The sequence below is a fragment of the Nannobrachium achirus genome (assembly GCF_963921795.1).
Source record: "Nannobrachium achirus genome assembly, chromosome: 1".
In the NCBI taxonomy this organism is placed as follows: domain Eukaryota; kingdom Metazoa; phylum Chordata; class Actinopteri; order Myctophiformes; family Myctophidae; genus Nannobrachium; species Nannobrachium achirus.
Genome location: NC_137810.1, coordinates 45,944,443 through 45,970,564, shown reverse-complemented (window position 1 = coordinate 45,970,564; position 26,122 = coordinate 45,944,443). Strand labels below are relative to the sequence as shown.

Below are 26,122 nucleotides of genomic sequence, written 5' to 3'. Positions count from 1 at the left end.
TAGACATGTTGTGCCTTGATCCCTAGGCTGGGGTAACAACTGCAATAAAGGTGCTTGCACTCAACTCTTATAATTCATTTCTGGGGTATCGTATCGATGACATCATATTGATGGACGTCCGTATAGGCATGGTTTAAAGCCAGAGTCCAATTGATGTCCATTCTAAAATGTGGAATGTAAAATGTACTATTGGCATCGGTCTTGCGATTTGCCAGCTTAGCTCAGGAACAGCATAAACACACAGACTCTTATAGAATTCCTGGCACAAAAGATGGGCATCCATGGCCAAATACATGCCACGGTGCACTGTCTGGCATACTATCTACAGTTCACAGGAAACTGAGGCCAGGGTATTTTATTTTTAACTTCTCTTCTGACACGTCTTTAAGGCTTTTCAGGTTTGAGCACAGTACAACTAAAAGAGACCACAAGGGGCCTGTAACAGATGTAATGTAATGAGAAGAGCTTTAAACTCGGATAGGTGGGTAACCAGAAGGAATGACTACAGGCCAGTTGCCCTGACATCCCTGCTCATGAATTCCTTTTACAAACTGATAAAACAGGAGTAGGGAATGTACTGTACGCTATAGTGGCACCTTGCTTGACCTTTTATTAAACCTTTGGCGTGGCTGCCAACATTGACACAATCCTGTGCATAATTCTACATTCACTCAAACTTTGAACTGGCTGGGGAGGCAGTCTGGGTCTCGTGTGTTCTGATGTGAAGGAATATATATTTCAATATAGGCCTATTTCAAAATATTTTTCAAAAGAAGAATATTTCAAAAGAGAAAGAGAAAAGAATACGCTTGTTATGGAAAAACAAAATCTGTTGGAAATATTTGTATTTTGATGTGGGGGCCATACCGAAATCAATACATTTAATGGTGGTATGGCAGTGGCACGCTGACTATCAAGAAAATTAAAACATTCATGTGGAAAAGGTTGCCGACCCCTGACCTATAGAGGGCAGTAAAACCAACTTTTTGCCAAACTGTTGTTAGTTGATTTTTCATCAGCTTTCAACACTTTCAACCCCACCTGTTTGTGGATACACTCTCTGACTAAGTTGGTGTTGTTGACTTTAGTCTGGTCTGTCTCCAACAGAACCCAGAGGGCGGGTGAATGACTGCATCACTCCTTTACATCCTGTATACAGAGATATTGTATGCCTGTTGAAGTCATATTATATCGATCGTTGTTAAGAGACTAGATATCATCTGAGATTTTGGATATCTGATCTGAGTTGGCTCTGTACTCTTTTTTATTTTCCCCTTTACACCAAATCTTGTCGAAAAAAATAAAAATAAAGAAGGAAAAGAAAATCTTAACAAGAGCTTGTACATCCGTTATTTTCCGGGATGCTATGCGGTTCAAGGTTGTGGTGAGGCATAACTGTGCTCTTTTTCTGGTTTTAATCACTTTTCTTTTATATCGAATTTTCTAAATAGCTAAATTAGTAAAACTGTGAGCTTGTAGATCAGACATTTTTGCTATTTGCTAAGATATTACATAGATTTTCAATACGATATTAATTATGATCAATATCAATATCAAGTTATTTGGTCAAAGGTATTGTGATATTTGATATGTTGTCCATATTGCCCAGCCCTATAGCTATTGCTCTGCATGTGGTTGATTCTTTTTTCAACTTGTGCAAAAACAAATTATTTCAACTCTGCGTATTGCATTCAAGCTGAGATTGCTATGGTCGGATGATTGAAGTATTTCAGGTTGACCCTCAATCATCCTCTCTTTAGACTCAGGAGTACAGTTGAGGGGCAAGCCCTCATTTTCATTGTAGCCAACGCTACGATAATACCGGTATACAAATCCAAAGTCATCACAGATTGACAAGGAATGTAAATCAGAGTTACAAAATAAAATAAATTAAACAGTACATAAAACAAGTCAACTGAAACAAAAATAGCTATATTAAAACAGCTTCAAAAGTTAAAAGTGTTAAGGACCATTGCTTTGAACTGAACAAATGATGGAGGAGGCGCTGATTTTTAAAGACTCAAAGTCATTCCAGGAAGTTGGACCGCTGACAGAGAAAGCTGCCTTGCTCAGCTCTGTCTGAGCATGAGGAACCTTGAGCATTAAAAAATCACTGGACCGGGTCTGATAAGCAGGGGCGTCACAAGGGGGGGGAGGAGTGGGACTGAGTTACTAGGGCCCAAGGTGGAATAATTTTATGCTTTAGCTATTGAAAAATAGCAGATCTACAAGCTCACAGCGCAGCACCGAGTGCCGCGCTGCAAGCTTGTAGATCTGTTATTTTTGAAAAGTCGTGAAAATGTGTGCAAATCTTTGAATATATGTATTTTTTAAGCGAACATTTGAAACTCAAATTTTGCTTCTGGGGGGTCCCTGGAACAAAATAGTTTGAGATGGGGGTCCGTGGCCAAATACATATCATTTTGGGGATTCCTTCACATGGAAAAGTTTGAGCACCACTGACCTTAGAGCGATTTTAAATATTCAAAGATATTCACGATATTCATTCTTTTAAATAGCAGATACAAGATTGCAGCGCGGCACCCGGTGCCACGCTGTGAGCTTGTATATCTGTTATTTTTCAATAGTTAAAGGACAAAATAATGAAGAACATTCATGGGGGGCCCGCAGTGAATCCTTGTACCCAGGGCCCAGAAGTGCTATTGTTCTGTTCCAGCATGGAACAAATATAAGCAGGGAACATATAATGATGGATATCTGAGTGCAGAGGAGGATGGCGTCACTCTGAACTCAATGTACCTTTTATTGAAATGGACTGTAGGAGAGATCAGCAACCATGAAGTTTATGCTGATTTCTGTTTACTGTATGTTGCTGTTGGACGATGTTGATTGATGTATTGTTATTGTAACCCAAGGTTGATAAGAACTTGATAGGGGGGTGAGTTGTCATTATCATATATACATTTCCGATGATTATTCGTATGAATTGGTTCCAGCTTCAGTCTGTGCTACTAACTTCATGTTTGTTTGTTTTTTTGTTGTATTTTATACTGCAGACAAACTTATGGAAACTGTTAATTTCAAAGAAAGAGAAGGTCTGCACACCATCTTAATGCTCCCAAAACAATTTAATAATAGAATGGTAAAAAACTATGTTTCGGCTTCTTCGGCCTGCGTCAGGTATAGCCTATATGAGAAGGAAACGTTGTTTTTTTACCGGTTTATGTTTTGGGGGCATAAAGGCAGTGGGCAGACCTTCACTTACTTTTCAGTTCATCTATTCTTATCCAGCACCTCTATAAACGGTGCATTTCAACTCACTGTGTGCAGTGAATTGCACAGATAAGGATTGTGCAGCAGTTGATAAACAGTTGGATTATCTGACTTGTCCTGTGGTGAGGCAGGACTCTGATGCTGCCCTTTGACTGCTGTTGAGGGACCTGACCTTTGGTCTGATAGTGAACTCAACAGTATGGCAGCAACATTGTGAAGAAGAGTATAGACCAGTGGTTCTCAAAGTGAGGTGTGCGGACCCTGAGGGAGTCCTGAGCAAAATGAGGAACAGTTCAACCACTTTAACTATAATAGGCCTACTAGGCTATCCAAAAATAACCTACAAGCTCACAATGCATTGTGATGTGACGTGTTGTGTGCTTGTAGATGAGCTGAATTCAAAAATATTATTCATTTAAATGTATTAATTAGAATAGAAGATTAAGTAGTTTAACAACTAAAATCTTCTCTTATGGGGTCCCTACCCAAACACCAAATATGTTAGATCTGGGTCAGTCTGTGGCCAAGCACATCTGAGAACCAATGGTATGTAAAAGTCTATATTAACTAGGCTAAGCTAAAGGTACAGCAGCCATAAGTCAACCTAAAACCAACCGTGCATCGTTCTGAGAAATAGTGTTTGTATGCAGAGAAAAATTCAATTTGATTCCTGAAAACTGATGTACTCACACTCACAGGAAACCAATATGAGAAATGTATCTTTCCATTTAGAGAACAGCCGTTTTATGACAGCATGTTGTGTCAGGGAAGACGGCTGTCGCGGTGCTTGAACCTGTCACTTAATTTAAACGAGGTAGGTGTACGGCAGAACCCATATCACAAGTGACACATCACTCAAAAGCTGTTATATTGGCCAGGACAGCAGTGTCCTGAAGGTAGAACAGAACACACATTTTGCCATCAGCCTCACTGTGGGAGTTGACGGCAGGGGTCATCATCAGTATGTCCATAAACAGACAAATGTGTCCGTGGCAAGACTTGTCCTTGTCCGTGGCAAATAATGTTCTATTTTTATCATAATACCCAATTACCAGGGACGTGCTGGGCCCCTGATTCAGCCCGGGAAAAAGAGTTGTAGAGGCCCTCATTGCGCGCTATAGAGGGAGATCTCTCTCTATAGCGCTGCTGCCACTCAAAGATTTGCCATTTCAGATCATGACAAGTGACAAGCCAGTGGGCCAATTACATGAGTTATATTTCGTCGTTGTCGGGTGGAAAAGTGGTGTCCAAAACCATTTTAAAAGTGATTTAAACTAGTGAAAACAGCCGATCTACAAGCACACGCGAGGCGTTGTGTGCTTGCAGATCTGCTGTTTCCACTGCTTTTGTGCGACAGCCTTGTATGATGAAGCAGGGCTTTGCTTTGCGAAAAAATTTACAAATTTGAAACTTGGAGATACAAGGTTTCTGCCCGACAGTGACGATTTACTTTGTTGGCCGCCCAGCCCCCAAAATGGAACGAAGGCCGACATTTTATTTTTATTTTTTCCCTTATGGCCGGCCTGGACCGGCCGGGAATGAACCGGCCGTTCGGGAGCTTGTCCCGCTTTTCCCAATGGCCAGCACGTCCCTGCCAATTACTGAATGCCAGTCTCCAGGTTCTCTTATGTGGGTTGTGATTAACTACGACACTGGCACATTAGGAGTCCACCAGTACAGTGGTTCTCAAACTTTGTTTTTATTCTCAAGGATCCCCTTACTCTGAGATTTACAGACCTGTAATGGTCCATTTGCATCACCTTCAAGCAACCCTGAAGGTCCCTCAACCTAGCCTGGCGTTGTTCATAGGGGGTGGGGATGAGTCGGGCTGGAACCTAGGCTATACCCTCAACCCACTTTGAGGACCACACACTAGTCTACCATTACTGTTTCAGAATAGAACTTTGTCCACCACATGCCGGCATGGCGATGAACCATGGTTGACCCATGTCAATAATGGCTACGCATTGTTTGTTTTTTAACCTTGCTGGTTGTTAAATGGTTATGCCTATGTATTCCTATTCATATTTGATGTATCTTGTGTCTTTCTTACTATGTTCTTATATTTTATCTATTATGTTTTTTATATTTTATTTACTGTGAAGCACTTTGGTCAATTTCGGTTGTGTAAATGTGCTATATAAATACAGGTTGATTGATTGATTGATTGATTGATTGATTGATTGATAATGTGTTATATATGTTACTGTATTTTTGTAAAGCCAGTAAGATTAATCCTAACCCTAACCTCAGTCAAATTATTCCTAGTTCGCCGAAGGAGGCACCGCCTGCTCCACCTTGTGCCCAAAAACAAGCGCTCCTGTTCTCAATCTTACTGAATCTCAAAAACACTGTGATGTATACTTATAATACAATATAATCTGCTTAAAACACTGCAAGATTCTAGTTATAAGCACTTTATAGCATTTTATAATTACTTATTACTTATAAGTCATTACAAAATGCTTTGCTTTATGAATCACAATGCATTTATTCCCTGACCTTATAAGTTATAAGGTCAAGTATAAATTAATTGATACACTAACAGAATTATACACTCATAAGTAGCCTACTCATAATGCTATCATACAATATAAACCATTTTACAACGAGACATCCTATGCACCCCTTGTTAAATCGTGTGGTTCTAAGACATTAAAATAATGTTAATGCTTCATAATGCACTCTCATAATAACTGATAAAATGCATTATACAGCAATTTGTACAGCATTTGTTTTAGCCTATGAAAATGTTTGAACTCAATGGTTCTCAAATATCAATGACCCCCAAATTAATATGTATTTGTCCGTGGTATTTATAACTTTTGCTGGGGAGTGGGGACCTCCTGGCTGGAACCCAATGGCCCCTGGGTGTCCCTGGGCCCCATATTGAGAACCATTGGTTCTATATATCTATATAGGGCCTATAGTAGGCTACAATTTTGAAATGTTGCATAATGGCATCAATGACTGTAACATGCATGCGTAACTCATTGGTTGTAGCCTGGATTACGCTGTCTTCAGTGGTCAACCTTCTCATTGACCTCCCTGCAGAGTCAGCACTTTGGACCCCCTATATAAACCCCAGCCGCCTCGCATTCCTTCCCCTCTGCCCAGAACCCTTGGCGACAGACAGCAGTCTTGATACTGACTCCTAGTGGGAAACGACTCCACACAACACAAAACAACAACCAACGAGCTGCAAACATGACCACCACAGCGGTGCCCATTTTCGCCAAGGGAGAAGACTGCAAGCCCGGCTGGCATGACGCGGGCGCCGGGTACAACGAGGCGGACACGCACCTGGAGATCCTGGGCAAGCCCGTCATGGAGCGCTGGGAGACTCCCTACATGCACTCACTGGCCACCGTAGCGGCGTCCAAAGGTAGGTCTACTCGTTTGTAAAAACCAACCCGAAATGAACTGCCCTGCTTTATAGGCCTCGATGTTCAGAGAGGGATTTCGTGCAAAAGAATCATGGCAGTGTGTTATTTATAAAGTTAGCCTTTATAATCATATAATCGTACAAACATGCAACTAAAGCCTATTTGCACAAGTCAACTGTGCGCTATTATAAAGGCGATCCGAGATCGAGTAGCCTACTGTATAGTGTGTAGGATAGGCTATATTATCAAGTGCAACTGTTCAATGGCCCACGCGTGAAGCAGCGTGCTGCACATGGAACAGAAGGCAGCAGGTGTCACTGACTGTACATAAGATGATGTGTGTCGGTCTCTTCCAAGAAGCCTCTTATAGCCTCGAACACCAGACACTTCAGCAGCACGTTTCACAACACTGGAAGACTGTGTAGTGGCAGTGTGCGCTCATCCGTGCGTCTTGCGTAGTCGTGCGTAAACGTGAAGAAGCAGTATATCTGCTTGCCATCAGTGGTGGAAAAAGTAGCCTACTCACATCTGTTACTCAAGTACAAGTATCAATAAATGCAGAAACACTCTGTTACAAGTAAAAGTCTTATATTCAGTTATTACTTACTTGAGTAAAAGTATAAAAGGATTGGCATCAAAATGTACATAAAGTACCAAAAGTAAAAGTACTCATGAAGCATTTCATGTTTAAAAATGTATAACATTATTTGAAAATAGCAGATCTACAATCTCACAATACACATGTTGTGAGCTTGTAGATCGGAATAGCCGATATGGGGCTGAAGTGGTTAATGTATGTTTTGTAACAACATTTAAAATCTACATAGTAACTACTAGTTACTAAATGTTTTCAAATAAATGTAGTGGAGTAAAGTACAATATTTGGATCCAAGTAGAGTAGCCTAGAAGTAAAAGTACTGGAAATTGGAAAAACTCAAGTACAAATACCTCAAAATTGTACTCAAGAGCAGTACTTTCCACTGATTATGAAACAATGTGGGATTTCAAAGTAACGTCAGGTGACACAGTTATACTGAAGGTTTGGAGGGGTCAGGGAGGCAAAAGGCCTTCCCCCTCATCTATTTATATGCTTACACTAGTAGCCATATGTGTAAACCTACTCGGACACCCCTGGTATTTCTATCACATGCTACAACCAACTGTGTGCTTTCCCTGCATTCCGAGCACTTAAAGCAAGCCCCCTCTGCAAGGCCCAGAGCCTGGTGCCGGTGTCTGTCCAACACTGTGGTCCAAAACAAAATATCTCAAAACCTACTGGCTGGATTGCCATGGAATTTGCCATGAGGATGAGTGAGACGTGTGAGGCCATGGGATTTTGGTGACACCATGGCCTTTCCTCTAGCACAGCGTTCTCGAACTATGGGTCCCGACCAAAGTGGGGTCACGGGAAGGTGCCGTTGAGGTTGTGCATTGGCAACCAAAAAAATAATTAAGAAACACTTAAAAAAAGTGAGGTTGTTGCGACCAGCGTGAAGAGAACGGACACTCTTCTCCCTCTAACACACACACACAAACACAAACACACAGGGCTTTGATGGGTTCACCAAAGAAAATCCCTCATAATATGGGGTTGTGCTAGAAAAAAGTTTGAGAAGCCCTGCTCTAGCACATACCTGCATAGGCCACAATTTCCAGAACATACCTCAGAAACTATTCTTTGATTGACAATTCCAGGAAACTGAGCGCATTAATGCTCCCCAGTCCATATAACTTGAACATAGACTGTAGAAAAATATGGACGATGCGAAGCCATTGGTTTCTATGCAGCGCAAATGGCCCTTTCTACCCCTTGGAATGGGTGTCGCCATCATAGAATTGTAAAGGCATCAGAGATGCTATTGGCTGCCAACGGTCACGTGCAACCGCAGGGATACATGGGAGAATGTGGTCGGAGCCTCCCGAAATACAGCACACGAAGAAGAACACAGCCGGCTGGTATCAGTTTAGTTGACCACGCCTCCCCCACGCAACTTTATCATTTATTTTAAAATAAATTGGACCACATTTCGACAAAACAAATATGATGGTGATTGAAAGGCAATTTTTAACTAGCGATAGGAACCATACAGTATTCATGAAAATGTTAATTAAGGTTAGAAAACGAAAGGGGAAAATGAATGGGATCCAATGGAGAACAATTCTTTTTGCGATCGGCCGGGGGGGAAAACAGCGCAACTAGCGGCCAATCATAGGAAGTTTTACTTACGTATTGGAGTCGTTTTAAATCGTCAGAACTATGCCCCTGAACTTGAACCCTAACCATTTGAGTGCATGTATCCTCTCTAGAGCGACCCTCAGACCAAAATGTCCATGTCATTTTGATTTGGGCCCCAGAGCATGGGGCTCTAAGGATGGCATTGTCTGTGTCCAGGTGGATATAAGGGGGGAAATCTCGCTATTTCTACGTCCCATCATTTCGACTAAGGGAGTCGGCAGGTTAGCTACTCATCCGCATCACAGTTAATGAGGTTAGGGTTAGAGTTTGGGTTAGGTTTAGGCATAGGTTAACATTCACCACGTCGGCAGGTTACCCACGTACTCACCCGCGTCGGCAGGTTAGCTTTTCACCAGGTTAACGTTCACCTGTGTCGAAAGGATGAACTGTCGAACAGATGCTATGTCGCAATATCGACACGCTCCCGATATAAGGAGCAGGAGCAGCCCAGCCACTTTGGGCTGCTAGCAGGGCTTTAGACTTGTAGTATAGCATTGTTATAACCTGGGCACACCAGCTGGGAAAAGGCCTCAAACAACAAGCAAAGTAGCTTCAATGTTGACTACGTGTTGGAAGGGGGGTGTCAACGAACGACAACTTAATGGCTGTTTTATGACATTAGGTGGTCGTGTTCTGGAGATCGGGTTCGGCATGGCCATCGCTGCCACCAAAGTGGAGTCGTTCCCCATCGAGGAGCACTGGATCATTGAGTGCAACGACGGCGTGTTCGCCAGGCTGCAGGAATGGGCCAAAGTTCAGCCACACAAGGTGAACAACCAGCTCAACAGTCTACATCAGGGGTCTTCAAAGTTTTCAGGCCAAGGACCCCTTAGTTGAGAGAGAGATGAAGCAGGGACCCCCACAACGGTTTCATAGATTCCATATAGTTTCATTGTTTGACAGCACAATCATCGTCAATTTGTGTTTTCAGATATAGTATGTTTTTAACCACTTGAACAGTCAATACATAACTTGATATTTCCCTCTGTCCTTAGTTTGCTCTTTTTTCCCCTCTACACCAAAGGTCTTTGCCGAAAATAGCCGACCTACAAGCTACCAACACCTCGCAGGCATTGTGAGCTTGTAGATCTGCTATTTTTGGCAAAGATTCTCCGAATTTGGACACAAGGATTAAAGTGGTTAATGTAAAAAAGGAGAAAAATGTTTCTATCACACAAAGATTTGGAGGACCCCTTGTAGTAACTCTGAGGACCCCCTAGGTCTACAGCAGTGGTTCTCAAACTTTTAATTTCAAAGACCCGGCCTTCATAACTCTTGAGTGTGCACAAAATGGAACCAAATGGACCTGTAATGATCTATTTGGTTCCATTTGTAAATGTGATTCCTGTTCTATAGGTTGTTCCCCTGAAGGGCCTTTGGGAAGATGTGGTGACCACCCTGCCTGACAACCACTTTGACGGTACGACCGAAAGGCTTTTGAACATATAACTTTACATGACCTCTCAGGCATGAAATAAATGCTGTAGCTTTAGTAGATCACTGATTAACACCTCAGTCATGGTTTCATTTTAAACTGAATCGAGTCACCAAGGAGCACGTCGCCCATTCTCAACCATACGGTATCTCTATATCGTCTCTGTCGAGTGGAAACCACAACTGTTACTTTTCAACACTGGATGATATTACAAATTTCACATATTGTACATCTATAATGAGTTACAGCTAAATAAAACCTCGCGACTGAAAATGTTTGTATGGCCAAGTACTAATGTGCCATACATTAGTATGGCACATTAGTGCCATACCTCCTTTCACAGTCACTGTGAAAGGAGCCCCAAACACCCACAGTGGCTTTGTTTCTTAAACAATAAACACACTATGTAATGTTTCGCTGTTTTAGTAACGTTGTTCCTGCTTTTCTACATACTGCTAACCAGCTGAAGAAATCACAGATTGAGGATATAAATATCCAAGACTATTAAGATTTCATGGAAGATGTTTCTGAAAAGATAGCTAGTTTGACTAATTCAAATTCTCTAACCTAAAAAAAGAAAACAGCCTATAAACAAGCTCTCAATGCAGCTCTCATTTGGGAGCTTCTAGAATAGGCTTTTCTTCGCTGTTCAACATGCTTCCAAGACATGCTGCCTTCAATGGAATCCAAATGACTGAAACCAGTCGTGGCGACTGAGAACTTTAATCCATGCAGTTTGCTTTGTCCGTGGTCTGGTGTCTGTGTGTTAATGTTCTGGTCCCAATCCTCCAGGTATCCTGTATGACACGTACCCTCTGTCTGAAGACACCTGGCACACTCACCAGTTTGACTTCATCAAGGTAAAATACACACAACCTGCTGGTTAACCGTGTTATGTAGAGAGAAAAGTGAGGTCTGCACACTGGATCATGCTCCAAAAAAGTTTTACATTTATTTTTGGTTCCTTTACAAACACCATGGATGTTACGTTTCGAGACGAAAATAAAGTAAAAGTCTGCAGACCTTACTTTTCTTTATGAATACTTTTCTTTATGGATTCAGCCCTGCACCTGGTTTTTAGTGAGTGGATGTGCGTGCTTTATTGTTCTTTTCTGTAACATAGTTGTGTATTCATTACAATCACTTTACATTAATCAAAGATTTTTAAAACACACTGTGATACGTTGTGAGCACGTAGTTTCCCTATTTGTCTCAGCAAAGTAGGGCTTGAATGAATCACCAAGAGCAATAAATATCTAGCAATGTGGTTCTCAGACAGACAGTTCTGACAGTAACGCAGCATGTTGAATTAACACAACAGGATCTCCTCCTGGTGCCCACTACGTATTCTAGAGGATTTAGGTCAAAACCCAAAATGCAGAAAGATTGGATTTCAGTTGCTTGATATGGGGTGTGTGTGTGTGTGTGTGTGTGTGTGTGTGTGTGTGTGTGTGTGTGTGTGTGTGTGTGTGTGTGTGTGTGTGTGTGTGTGTGTGTGTGTGTGTGTGTGTGTGTGCGTGCGTGCGTGCGTGTGTGTGATTGAGGTTGTCTAAAGGTTTAGAACTTGGCTTTTGACCAAAAGGTTGCCTGTTTGAATCCCCAGGGGGAAAATGAGTTGAAATGAAGGAGGGGATGTAGGTGACCTTGAGCAGGTGCTTTAATCCTATAGTTGCTCAGTGGCCAGTAGTTACCATTCAACGGCTGGTAAAAGCCTTGCATCCACGCTCAGTTAACTTCCCCTGCCTGTGCGTTAGAATGGATGGAATGGATACCTTCCTTGCATCACATTCAATCCCACAAGACAGTAGGAAATGTTAACTATTGTTCAACGATAAGCCAGAGTTTATGATGGATGCAAGTTGTTAGTTTACAAGACAAACAACTCATGGTTTGAACTAAAATCATAAGGTTGTGTATGCAAGTGTGCATGTAACTAGTCCTGTAGTTTCTCCAGGGCTCTATGGAGTCTTAGCTCTGTGGTTGAAAAGCGATGGAGCCCCATAGGAGGGTGGAGCGTGTGTGAAATAGAACATCCACGCTCTGTCAGTTTTTACCAGAGTAAATAAAGCTTAAAATAACATCATCTAACTATCTGTCTGGTGTTTGCAGGGCCACGCCCACAGGATGCTGAAGGCCGGCGGTGTCCTCACATACTGTAACCTGACCTCCTGGGGAGAGCTGCTCAAGACCAAATACGACAATATCGAAAAGATGTTTGAGGTGCGTTACAACAGATCACTGATTAACACCTCAGTCATGGTTTCATTTTAAACTGAATCCAGTCACCAAGGAGCACGTCAGCCATTCTCAACCATACGGTATCTCCATATCGTCTCTGTCGAGTGGAAACCACAACTGTTAGTTTTCATGGATTCATATTCAAAAATAGCATAAGATCAAAAAGATCAAAAAGATCAAAATGTGTTGCTTCGCGCCGCATTTTGAGATTGAAGTTCTGCTACTTTTTATGCTTTTGTGACACTGTAGTATGATCAAGTAGGGCATTAATTTACAGAAAGCACAAAGCACTAAAGTAAAAATATGGAGATAAGAGGTGTCTTCCCGACAGCAATGATATATAAACTCATTGGCCCTCACCAGGCAGGAATTCTATGGAGGGCATGACCACCGTTGTCCCTTGTTCTGGCCTCATGCCCTTCAAAATAATGATATACCTTAAAGAGGCCACAGTGGCTGTGATGCCCCGTCCACACTAGCCTAGCACAGCTAAACTCTATCCACCCATGTTAACACAAGAGAGAAAGATATATACCCACGCAGTTAACTTCAGTGTGAATATAGAATATAGGCTAAGCCAGGCTACGTCCACACTGCCCCAGTGTGCCAGCTGATTTCAGTTTTTCTCCTTTGCTTCTTTTCTGTCAATATCGTTTTTAGACATCAGTGTCTTGATGAAATTCTGAAATAATGAAAATAAGTATAAATGTGTTTGGCTGCCAGTTCTACTGTGATTTTAAAATGAAATCATTCTTTACCCTTAAATTAAATTTATAAAAAACCCTGAAAACTGACATTTTGTTGGAAATGATTAAACCTGCCTACCAATGATGTCATTGGTAAGCACTAAGCAGGCTTCTCGAGTGTCTACAGCCCTGCATTGATATACAAAAAAAGGGTGCTCCTTTAACATTGATCTCAATATAGTCACAGCCTATGTGTTGTCCCTACTAACCTGTGCAGATAGAGTGGAGGTTAATGATAAGTGGATGATGCATTAATGATTGTTTCCAGGAGACCCAGATGCCTCACCTGGTCCAAGCCGGTTTCAAGAAGGAGAAGATTAGCACCACCACCATGGACATTGTCCCCCCCGGCGAATGCAAATACTACTCCTTCAAGAAGATGATCACACCCACCATCTACAAAGACTAAAGTTTAATTGTAACCCTTTTTTTATTATTGTAAAATGTCAACATAACAAACTCTACTGTATCTGTGTCAACATTTATTTACTATTTTAATAAATCCATCTTATCTACAGTACATTCTCATTCCGCAGTTATTTAACATGATTTGTATTGTTTTAAGAGGACTCTTCACTGTTCATTTGTTAATGTGCTGTCCTCATGGCCCAGTCTATTCATTGATCCATCCATCTTCCAGCTCAGTTCCCTGGTACTGTACTTAACATCAACCATGATGAACCACAAGCTTCCTCGTTATTCTGAGCATGTCATAATAGGCAAACATTCTGCAAAAATAGAAGATCTATAAATCTCACAACATGTTAAAAGGAGGGACCAATTATAGACCCCTGGGGGACCTTGATCAATGAAGTATACACCCATTAAGACCGAGAAAGCATCTGTCATTTTAGATCTTAGCTAAAAATTGGCTATTCAAAAATATATAGAGATATACATAAGAGTACAAAGTGCCGTGCTACGAGCTTGTAGATCTGTGCAAATCTTTGAATATATTATGTTGTTTTAGAGAATATTTTAAAACCTCTGGAGGTCCCCGGAATAAAATATAAAATAAATACATATCATTTGGGGGGGGTCCTTGACATGAGAAGGTTTGAGCACCGCTAACACAGCAACATTATTTTTTAAGAACTTTATTATTTTTGGAAGGCCTCAGGTCTTAATGGGATTTATAATTAGTCTAAAGTGCCTGCCCTAGACAGACTTGTATGCTGTCCCCATGGTTCATCACATTTCAATAGATCTATGTCCCAACTCAATCAGGTTTATTTGACATCAGTCATGTTGTAACATTAACACCTCTTACATCAACATTGGACTTTGAATGTCACCGCATCCTTGTGCAGCATTATCTTGTGCAACGCCTACATACAGGACACTGTTCCTCAAGAAAATCATTTCTCTCTTTAATCTTCAAGCCAGAAAAGGCGATGTTAGAAAAACAATGGGTATTGCATCACATACTCCCACTGTGTATATACTTCTTTTTATGTTTTAACCACTTAAGTATTATTTCACAAATTGCAAAAATAACAGATCTACAAGCTCACGGCGCATTGTCAGCTTGTTGATCTGTTATTTTTGCCTTTTCATTTTATTAAAAATAATTATATATACACATGGATGCTGGGTTGAATGGTTAAATATATGCTAGTGTATATGGTTGTAACACATGGGAATAAGTGACCACCTGATATGGACACATTAATCATTCAGGGGACGGATGATGCAATGCTAAGTTTACTGAGGACATCTACAGTAGGTCACACACACACTGACTCCACCCCCACTGGCAGTGTACATGTGATATTCGACTCAGATGTATTGTACACTGTCTGGCAAGAAACACTAATCTATCCTTTTCATGCAAACATGCGTGGATCATAGAAAAAGTTTAATGCGCTCATGTATTTATACGGTCAATTCCAAATATATAACAGCAAACATAATTGTGAAAAAGGATTTTTACATCCAATGATAGACATTGGTCCCATTTCAAAATGAATAGCTCTTTTTCGCTATCTTGAAAATGTTGGAATACAGTGTACTGGGACATTTGCGCTTGCGACCCCCGGATACGGATATTATTCCAGTAAATTCTATGATAGCTGTCCAGTCCCCTCATGTCTGCACAAGAACACCCTGTGGAGAGGGGGAGGGGCTGAAGGTCAGAGTTGGCACTGGGCTTTGGCCAATCAGTGAAGACACCAAGGAAAAATAATAAAGCTGTTTACAAGTGCCACCTAGTGGCTCATATTTGTCATAGAACAAACAGTGTGGACTAGGCTGCACCACAGAAACTGAACCTTTATTAGAATGTACTCTGGTTTTATTCTGCATTTCCCTTCTATGTACAATCAATAGCACAATGTCAAGGAAATATATTCACAGAGGAGATAGTGTGCACGTCTTGTACCTGTATATATTTGCCTATTGAAGACATAAGGTCGAAACGTTGCGCCATTAAAGGGGGAAAAAAAACATTTTGGGAGCTTTAAACCAGTGTGTGGATGTTTTTACCTTCTTCAAGTAAATATATTACAACAGAGAAAATAGTATAATCTTATTGGGCGATCATTCTGTGAAATTTGTGTCGCTTGACTCTACTGTGATGGTAGAAGCCAGGAGCTTAGAGAAGTGGGCTTGTGACTGAAGGGTTGACGGTTTAAATCTCTGAACCAGATAAGAATATCAAGATTGGGAAACAGCTGTTATTGTGCCCTTTGAACAAGGCAGCGACCAACAACATACAACCAAGAACATTGTTGTACCGGGCAGCTCCCATTGTGCGTGCCGTGCACGTGTAAAAACAGGTTTAAAATCAATTAAAGATCAATCAATAAAATCAATCATGAATTCAACAAATCAATGCAGTAACAGTAAACGAGAACAATTACTTTAAATGAATTAAATGACTTTATTTTAATAAACTGGTTTCTCTACATGGAGGAGGAGCCAGCGCTACTCCCGACGATAGCGCCATGCAATCAGCTGAGTGACATATATTCATCATCATTGCCGCCATAAATACAACATTTACATACAATCACACACAGGCTTGTTCTTCACTTGCGATACCAGATGTGCATCTTCTTTTCACGTTTGATCTTCTTCTGTAGCTGTAGTGTGCCGTAGAGGAGGGCCTCTGCTGTAGGGGGGCAGCCTGGTGGGAGAGAGAGAGGGGGAGAAACCAAAATATTTCAAGACTCAAAATATACGTACATTTGATGTCTCTCCGGGACCCAATGTACAAAACACATGGAGAGTTAAAAGAATCGTTCACCCCCAAAATGACTTTCTCCCCATGAATTCAAGTCTCCATGGGCTGAGTAATCAATAGAATTTGTACTTATTTTATCTTTTGCAATTTTTTGGGTGAACCATCCCTTTAATGATCTGAATGTCCTTTGGACATGCACTCCATGAAACTTGATTTAGTGATGGCACTGAAAAACCACACAGTGACCATACAATGCAGAGTGCATTCTAGCTAACACCAACTCAGGACTCCTGAATCGCTGCCCTCCACACTCTCCTATCTAGCATCAGGGTCTTGAGCTCTACAGTGTTGTTAGCTAAGCAGTCATGCCGCAGTGCATCTACATAGGTGGTGCGCTTCTTGCCTTTACTGGCTTTAACCTGGGTTGGCTGATTTGGCTCCCATAGTGTCAGTTTGCTTGCCACTAGATCCGGGTGCCTGATGCAGTGCCCTGCCAGCACTGCGTCAGGCACAGTGACCTATAAAGCTGAGATGTACAGTATGGTGCAGAGGTTCTGAGCATTATGACAGAAGGCCTACCTGGAACATAGATGTCCACTGGAACGATGCGATCGCAGCCTCGGACCACAGCGTAGGAATAGTGGTAATATCCGCCTCCATTGGCACAGCTAGACCAACAACACATTACTTACTATACATCTGTAGGGATGTCACGATTACTACATTTAAGTTGACGATTGTCATACAAATAATTGCTTTTAAAGATTTAATTGCATTTCTGAAAGAAATTACTGTTTGTTTGGCTTTTAGGCTTTGTAAACAAAATGTGCACAGGGCAGATATGACAAATAACTTACATCATTGAATAATTAAACTACTATTAACAAAAGCATGAATGGCTGATCTACAAGCTCATAACGTGTCTTATCGTGACGAGTTTTGAGTTTGTAGATTTCCAGGATTTTTAAAAATATGTTAACATTTTTCAACATGGATTCGATTATGACTATTATGGAAAAAGGAATTGCGATTAGGCGATTATGTAATAACTGTCGGTGTTCTTGACATAAACTCCTTGTAAAGTCAACACGTCTTATTTGGTTTTAGGATGCTCCCTCTTACAACACAGTTGACAAATGTGTGAATAGTGTTATTCAATAGTCATGACTCATGACCATCTGATGGATAAACAAGCTCAGCAGTCTTTTACTGAGGCCTAATCTGTTTTGTGCAATGACATCATTTGTATTACAAAATTACATTGTACATTCTACCTGCAGAATTTCTTTGGTACGCAAAGGTCTTACAATAGTGATAAACTTGAATGCATCTATGTTATGTTATGTTCAATTTGGCACTTTTACTTAAAATATTTACTTTAACACATGATGTACTTTACTGGCACAAACGTTGCTCATTTGATCAAGGGGAGATCGGTTTAGACAAGGACAGGGTGTTTAAATGGTTGATCTAAATGATTTCAAGAGAAAAGCAAAGTGAAGTGGAGTCAAATGGCTATACAACAGTAAAAACGTTTAAACTTCATGGACTCATTGGAGTAATGTTTGTTTTTATTCTATTTTATGGAGTTTTGTCCTGCAATGTCTAATGAATCTGTGTAACGTCTTGGGAAGCGTCTCAATGTATTTTTTACTGGTTAAATAAATAAGACATGTTACAACAAGTTGAATAACAGTATTGTTTGTTTCCTTACCTTCCCATGGAAATAACGTATCTGGGTTCTGGCATCTGGTCGTACACCTGGAGGGAAAACGGTGAAGAGGGTATTGATAACATCCAGAAACTGGAAACCACTGAACAAAAACGTTTGTTTTTTTGTTTTTTTTGTCTGCACTTGAGTAGTATCTATCTAGGTCGTCCTCAGTTAACCATCATTAACACTGTTCTAATTGGAGCATTTTCAAAAATCTTCATTTCATTACAATTTAAAAATAATAGATCTACTAACTCAACTTGTAGATCTGCTTGTGAAGCACTTGGAATTTCAAACACAGGGAAACAAGCATCTAATTTTCCACCTGACAGAAGGATGTTTGTGTTGTCATTCCTACCTTGCGGAGAGCGGGAGCCATCTTATTGGTCAGGGTTCCAGCCACTATCATGACGTCAGACTGTCGGGGGCTGGCGCGGAACACCACCCCGAAGCGATCCATGTCGTATCGAGGAGCCGCCATGTGCATCATCTCCACGGCACAACACGCCAGGCCAAATGTCATGGGCCACAAGGAGCTCTGGGGACCAACACACAGCAATACAATTAGAAAAACATAAATGAGTGACATTCTGGTAAAATAGACAAACAAGTTCAAGTGTTGTGTCAATTACGTGTTCTTGACAATAAAGACTATCCTGTTCATCTTGTTCGATAAGACACTGATATGTAAATGTACTAGCAATATTTCAACAAGCAAACTAACAACTGCAACCATTTCTGCATAATTAGATCAGCAAACACTGGATGATTCTCTCTCCCATTCCTACAACATCCTGGTCAATACCCCTAGTGTCCTAAACTCTTCTCCGTCCCGGCTCCCAAACTGTGTAACAACCCCAGGCAGAGAATTGAGTGAAGGGCAAGACTGGGCACGGTGCCTACAATTATATAACTACCAAGTTACATACATACACATTTTATTATTTTTTGTGGGGACAAAATGCTTGGATATACTTCTTTGTTTGGCCTACTGGCAGTGTACACAAGACATTTGCTGCTGATATGTCCAGCGCTTTCCAAGATTAACTCCAAGCAAACGAAGCACAGACAGACACATACAAAGACCAACCCAAAGGCGGCTAGACTCCTGCAGAGCCACATTGTAAAGATATCAACCAGCACATGACATGTTACCATTATCCTGCATACAATGACAGGTACTGACCCGGCGAGCCCAGTTGACCAAGTCATCCAGCTTGGTGATGACATACTCTCCTTTACTGGTTTTTACTGCTGCTGGTTTGGCTGCAGCCACTGCTGTGCTCTTCTCTCTGACTGGAACAACACTGGAAAACACACAGAGCAGAGGGATGATTGAAAAGGCAACTTCACCAGCGTTTTAAATTAATCCTATCATAGTAGTGTGAGGGCAAGTGACGATCTGACTTAACCCATTTAGGCCTAGAATTATTGAATGCTTTAACCAGTGAAAAATAGCAGATATACAAGCTCACAGCGCGGCACCGAGTGCCGCGCTGCGAGCTTGTAGATCTGCTATTTTTGAAGAAGCCGTGAAAATGTGTGCAAATCTTTGAATATATGTATTTTCAAAGCGAACGCTTGTAACTCAAATTTTGCTTCTGGGTGGTCCCTGGAACTAAATATTTTGACTTTTGAGATGCGGCTCCGTGGCCAAATACATATCATTTTGGGGGTCCTTCACATGAAAAGGTTTGAGAACCACTGACATAGTAGTCTCTCAAGAACAGACTAACTGAGCTCCAGTTAAGTGAAGTTTGACGATGGCTGGCCAGATTGCTGACATAGAATCATAGGTTTTTCAAAAAACCTTAGAAGGATTCAAAAGAATAGATATAGAATCGGGTCAAAATTCAAATTTTCACGATTTTTTAAAAATAGCATATCTACAAGCTCGCAGCGCGGCACTCAGTGCCGCGCTGTGAGCTTGTATATCTGCTATTTTTCATTAGTTAAAGCATAGAATAATGATACACAATATGTGTACCCATTCTAAATGGGTTAAACACAGAGATGGGAAAAGTACTCGCATTCCGTACTTAAGTAGAAGTAAAAGTACTTGTGAAAAAAACGACTTTGGTAAAAGTAAAAGTACTCCATTCAGATAATTACTCAAGTAAAAAGTAAAAAGTACAGGCTTTGAAAAGTACTTTTAAAGTAAAAGTAAAAGTATTTTTACCGTATGTTTCTGTGCAAAGCCAATAGAATTTGAAGGATAATAAACTTAAAAGATCCCCACCAAAAACTGGCCCAGGATTGGTTTCCAAACTATGATGTGAAATCTAAATACAGCAAAGGTTTTCTACCTTTTTAGACTGAGTACCACTTATATAAAAAATATATAGGCCTATACATATCCCACGATCCCAAAAAATTGTAGTCAGTAACGCAATTCGATTACTGCAATTTTAAAAGTAACTACTATTTACTTTCAGTTAGTCAATTTATGATGACTGTTAACAGTTTTATCATAAAATATCTAATTTTAAAGAATCACATACTGTATAACACAATAGTCCACTTGTACACATACTGTAATTCACACAAACTACTGCATGTTCAGAAAATATAATAGGTTAGATCAGTTTCTCAACCTTATTTTTTTTACCAGTACCACTCAGAAAATATTTGTCTCTCCAAGTACCACCATGTTAAAATACAGTATAGCGTACACCTTCCCCATCCTATTCATAGACAGGCACAGTACACAGAAGGCAAAAGTATTCCTACTAACAAAATAAAGAAAAACTAATAGCTTTATATCCAAATGACTGGTACTTTTTAAGCAATGGCCAAATGTATAATGTACATATACTGTACTGTAGGCATATATAAGAAATAGATGTATTGCTGAGAACGACCAGCTTCCGTTCTCCCATCAAAAAATAAATAAAATCACGTTTTACTCATAACAATCCATAACCAGCCTCGATACAAGACTGTCTTGATCCGAGGCTAAACAAGTGAGAAGCACCAGCGCCCACCAAGTTACACCCCTTTTTCATGTCAAGGACACCCAAAATGACACTTATTACTTAGCCCATGGACCACCAAGCATCACTGCTCAACCATTTTAATTCCAAGGACCCCCAGTTTGACATGCATTAGGCTACGGACCCCCATTTATTGGGTAAAATCAATGTTAATTTAACTCTGGGAGTGTACACTGTGAGAGTTACAGACCCATTGTACATTTGTTTCCAAACTAGCATTTAGCTGCAAGGGGGTGCATTTCAATTGTGTACACTCTACAGATCCATAAGGGTCCATTTGGTTTCTTAACTATCATTTAGCTGGGGACCCCCTGGGTTGGAACTCCCTCAAGGACGCCTGTAGGTCCCCGGACCCCACTTTGAGAACCAATGGCTTAAACAAGCCACTTTATAAGGACTGCCTTTTGCTTACCGTTTTGTAGAAATAGCGTGTGTAAGCCTTCATCATGCATATCTCCTTCTGCCTTGTGTTGTGTGCAGTTTTCCTTTCAGATGTTGTAAATATTCCATAATCGCCACTGAACCTATTTGTTGGTGTTAAACTTATCAGTGCTGCCATTGTAATCAAAGGCAGATACAGCGTTCCTAAATCAGATTATTGGCTTTTATTTCCCAACAGAAACGTAATAAATAGCCACTGTTTTCACCCAACTTTCTTCACGTTGAATAACAACAACAACAGCCGGACAGTATCCCATCCAATCACAGAGAGGGATGCGTGAAATAGGAGTCATTGATTGGCTGTGAGACGTTGTATGCGGAAATGGTGTCAGCAGACCTGCAGCAGACTTACAAATTCACAATGCGTCGCGGTTAGCAGCGCTGTGAGCTTATAGATCTGCTATTTTCGATGCGCACCACCGTCTTACGACTGAACATAGCATAACATGCTGGAGTTCCCTGAACTCCAGCATGGATCCGCTTACGACAATGCTACTGGTATTTCTACTTGAGTATTTTATTGTTTCGTTTCATCTGCCGTGCAGCGGCACAACATTCATTTAAAACCAAAGTAGCGAGCCTGTTTTGAAAATGTAACGGAGTAAAAGTACAGATACTTGTGTGAAAATGTAACGGATAAAAGTAAAAAGTACCCAGAAAAATAAATACTCAGTAAAGTACAAAGTACTGAAAAATGTACTTCGTTACAGTAACGAAGTATTTGTACTTCGTTACTTCCCATCTCTGGTTAAACATCCATTCGGTGTCTCAAAGGCGTACTCTTAACGGCACTGGCAAAACTGTCATAAAACATCTAGCATCACCTAGAGCTCTTGACACAGAATGTTGGGAATAGGGATGGGACGATAATAGCTATCGTTTTGTTGAGCTGCAAATTCAGCACCAGTTAAACCCTCTATACTTGTTGAAACAGACCTGTAAAGAGTGTTTTGCTATGCTCTTATTTCACTCTACACAAATACATTTGCCAAAATAGGAGATCAAGGTGTTGTGAGCTTGTAGATGTTCTATTTTTTCCACAAATAATGGGATTTGGGAAGGGTTGCCGTATGTCCTCCACACAACAGAATGATAGGTTTCAGGTTTAAACATGTTTTAGTGAAGTTGCTGTTTAAAGATTAGCCTACAGTACTTTCAGGCATCTATTTTTTGCTGAAAATTAAGCCAACATAATAATCGTTAATTAAGTCCGACCTCTGGAATTTCATCCCACAAATCAACCTCACCACTAAATCTCACCTTGTGGAGGCATTCTCGCTTTTAGCATTTAGATGCAGACTCCTCTGTTGGATAGCATATAGTGAAGAAATGGGCCTGTATGGTGGATAAACAGAGTAGAACACAATGAGTAACATAAAAGATGAGTCAGAACTCTTGCAAGTGTCAACATGCATATTATTGTTTGGTTGATTACAGCAGTAGGTTCTTCTTACCTCGATGAGAAGCAGCCAAACGAGGCCAGGCGAGGTACTGCTAAGGAGGAGGATGAAACGTGTAAGTACTAAAGTTACAATCATTAAGATCAATAAGAAAACCTTTCAATACGAGTGCTTCTTCCGATTGCTTAGTCTATAATCTATTAACACATATGGTGCCAACCCCGAGTTTCCCGAGTTTGTATTGGTACTAGTGCTGTGCCAACCCCGAGTTTCCCGAGTTTGGGCCGTTTTTGAAAAAAAAAAAAAAAAAAAAAATTAAAAAAATCTTTTTTCAAAAAAATTTTTGGGACCTCCAGAAATGTATTAGGCATGATCGCGATCGCGAAATTGCATGTTTAACCCCCATACCAACCCATTCTTTCAAACATGGCAGCCATGTTTGTTTACATCTGAAGAAAACATAATGGCTGATAAATCATGAATGCCTGAACGGATTTCCAAGCGGATTTTTTTGTTTGAAAGCTGTGAACAGCATCTACACACGTGGTGCATCATCTAGGCATGGGCGTGCACTTTTTACACACTTGCACAATTACATGGAAGTCTATGGTAACCATGGCAACGCGAGACATTGAAGAGAAAAAATCATTGCAACATAAGTGTTAATTATATAATATATTGTTTTGATATCATACTGCTTAATTAAAGGCCATTCACACCAAGCACTAGGACTATAACTATACAAAATACAGTTCTAAGCCAAGTGGATGGCAGTGTTGATCATTAACTATTAAAGAAAATACAATGATGAAAGATATAGTTATCGATATCGTGCTCAATGGGAATGGTGCTTTAGACTGATGATAGGTTCTTGGATTACTAGGCCTTGATTTATGATCCTAGGCCTACTAGATTACCATTTCTACTATTAGTGTTTTCCTTGCTTACTGTAAATCGTGTCATAAAATAGCACAATAGACTGACAAAAAGTAGCACACCCAATCTAGCAGGGATTTTGGCAACATAGTAAGAACAGCTCGCAAGTCGCAGCCAAGACTAAGTAGAGGTGACAAAAGTAGAGGGCCAAAAAGAATATGAACAAACATAAACACAAAGTGCAGTGTAAACTAATGCTGAACAATATTAGGGGGACATTACACTGAAATATGTTTTGGTCATCAGAGAGCTTGTTCCAGCTTACAAATGATTGTATTTGTTTCCAGCAGAAAGAGATGCTATAGGAGAGACCAGTGATGCTCTGAGTTTTGATTGGTTTACAGATGGTGAGCACTGAGCAGGTCAGAGAGATGTATTCACAACTTTAAGTTGTAAGAGCCTTGTAAACAATGTAGCTCCTTTCGGGTTCCGAAAGGAGCTGTGTTGAGCTGTGTTCAGTTTTTCTTGTCTCAGTAAGCACCTTGGCTGCAGCATTATTTATGATTATGAATAACACACATCTCAACAGTCTGACGGTATTTTGGTTAGCCCAGCAATTTTCTTTCTTGAATGCCTGGATCCCGAGGCTAGACCAGCAATGACTGCATTATAGAAATCGAACTTGACAAACTCTTAAATGATAAAAAATACATATGTATGCTATAATTATATTATGTTGAAAAGTAATACACTTATAATGTATCAACATTGTATCATATTCTAATGGACTGTCTGTGGTGTATTTGTTATCTCTATTATGTTATAGTACCTGGCTAGCAGCGAACTGTCTGTTAGCTACATGCTAACACACAGACAGAGCAAGGTCAGTGTGCGCAGAGCAAAACATTGCACACGAGAGCACTGAGACACGTCACACATGCAAGCGTTTATAGGTTTATGCGCGTTTAATGAACATACTGAACTGAATTGACTTCACAAAACCCCGTGAAACTAGAGAAAATAACTGAGCATTTTTGTCAAAACATCACTTACCAACCAACGCCGCCATCTTTGAAACCTATTATTCAAGGACTGTTTCCGATGGCCTCCTGGGGGCGCTCGCGCTGCAGTACCTTATTGTAGGTTGTGTGGGGGGATAACTCAAATGAAAAAGACCATTACTAGTCTTTCTTAGGCCTACTGCATCAGAAGTAATCAGTAAATCAACAAACTATTAACTATACAATTAAATCTGGTTAAACATTTAGCCAAATTGTCAAATATAGAAAGAGGCAAAGATTTTGAAAATAGCTGATCCACAAGCTCACAGTAGAGTGTAGTAGACTGAGTAGAGCCTGTAGATCCGCTATATTATATTATTATTTTTCTCAGACTCAGTCAAACTACGCCTCCTATAATTTCAAGTGCTTATGAGGTTGGGGGGTCCCCAGTTCAAATATGCTTATTTTGGGGAGTCACAGCCTGAAATGTTTGCGAACCGTTGTCCTAGATCAGTGGTTCTCAGCCTTTTCAGGCCACGACCCCCAAAATAATCATATTTGAACTGGTGACCCCCCCACCCTGCAAGCACTTGGCATTACAGTCCCTAACCCTAACCCTAGACTTGCGAAGTGTGACATGTGAGCATCCGCTATTTTCACAATTCCTGCCTACTGCAGGACAATTTTTGAGCGGTGGTCACAACGCTCCTATACGTGGCCGTGTGTGTGGGTATGTATGTCTGTCTGTCTCCGTGTCCGTAGCCTGCAGTAACCTTTTCTGACCACACATGTTAAGGGAGGGGCGCTGTTGCACACACACACACACACACACACACACACACACACACACACACACACACACACACACACACACACACACACACCACCGCTCAGTTCACACGAGTGTGATTTTTTACCAATGTTTGACCAGAGGTTAGGTAGTAGGTACTAATAAAGTCTTTAAAGTCCTTAAATTGTCAATTTAGAAATGTGCAGACACCCTTTAGACACTTATTGCGACCGTAGGTCACAGTTTACTGTCAGAACCGTCGCGTCTTGACCATATTCGTCCGTCCGTCCGGGTAACGCCTGACACTGTGTGGTTCCCCTGACACATCACTGTGACATCACAGGTGACATCACAGTGATGTCAGATAGGTCTACTCAGAGCATGGATCTCCATTTATGAGCATAAACAGGTGACATCACAGTGGTGTGGCTGACAGGGATCTCCATAT

The 26,122-nt window shown here is 40.7% G+C and overlaps 2 protein-coding genes across 3 annotated transcripts; one reads left to right on the top strand and one right to left on the bottom strand.

Annotated features, from left to right (window-relative positions):
* The first annotated feature begins 6,328 nt into the window (after positions 1 to 6,328).
* Positions 6,329 to 13,792, top strand: gamt (guanidinoacetate N-methyltransferase). The gene is made up of 6 exons (XM_080733364.1): positions 6,329 to 6,619; positions 9,479 to 9,624; positions 10,213 to 10,276; positions 11,084 to 11,151; positions 12,401 to 12,511; positions 13,544 to 13,792. Exons 1-6 carry the CDS (start codon positions 6,442 to 6,444, stop codon positions 13,682 to 13,684), a joined length of 708 nt encoding a protein of 235 aa, XP_080589490.1. The 5' UTR covers positions 6,329 to 6,441; the 3' UTR covers positions 13,685 to 13,792.
* Positions 13,793 to 15,167: 1,375 nt separating this feature from the next.
* Positions 15,168 to 24,983, bottom strand: ndufs7 (NADH:ubiquinone oxidoreductase core subunit S7). 2 transcript variants are annotated; one of them, XM_080722516.1, is made up of 8 exons: positions 24,937 to 24,983; positions 23,062 to 23,098; positions 22,868 to 22,942; positions 19,360 to 19,480; positions 18,532 to 18,711; positions 18,174 to 18,220; positions 17,039 to 17,127; positions 15,168 to 16,402 (listed from the first exon to the last, which is right to left on the bottom strand). In XM_080722516.1, the coding sequence occupies exons 1-8, from the start codon at positions 24,950 to 24,952 to the stop codon at positions 16,305 to 16,307; spliced, it is 663 nt and encodes a 220-aa protein (XP_080578642.1). In that variant the 5' UTR covers positions 24,953 to 24,983; the 3' UTR covers positions 15,168 to 16,304. The 2 variants fall into 2 exon arrangements, with proteins under 2 accessions (XP_080578642.1, XP_080578641.1); XM_080722515.1 differs by having other exon boundaries at positions 23,062 to 23,101; positions 24,937 to 24,978.
* Positions 24,984 to 26,122: the final 1,139 nt, after the last annotated feature.

What these genes read in the sequence shown, in the direction of transcription:
- gamt (XM_080733364.1), top strand. Translation starts at nt 6,442, where the DNA reads ATGACCACCACAGCGGTGCCCATTTTCGCCAAGGGAGAAGACTGCAAG. An exon ending in CACCGTAGCGGCGTCCAAAG is followed by an intron (nt 6,620 to 9,478) that starts GTAGGTCTACTC and finishes TTATGACATTAG; the next exon opens with GTGGTCGTGTTCTGGAGATC. An exon ending in ATATCGAAAAGATGTTTGAG is followed by an intron (nt 12,512 to 13,543) that starts GTGCGTTACAAC and finishes GATTGTTTCCAG; the next exon opens with GAGACCCAGATGCCTCACCT.
- ndufs7 (XM_080722515.1), bottom strand. An exon ending in TTTGGCTGCTTCTCATCGAG is followed by an intron (nt 22,943 to 23,061) that starts GTAAGAAGAACC and finishes TCCACCATACAG; the next exon opens with GCCCATTTCTTCACTATATG. An exon ending in TGGCTCCCGCTCTCCGCAAG is followed by an intron (nt 18,221 to 18,531) that starts GTAGGAATGACA and finishes TTTTCCCTCCAG; the next exon opens with GTGTACGACCAGATGCCAGA.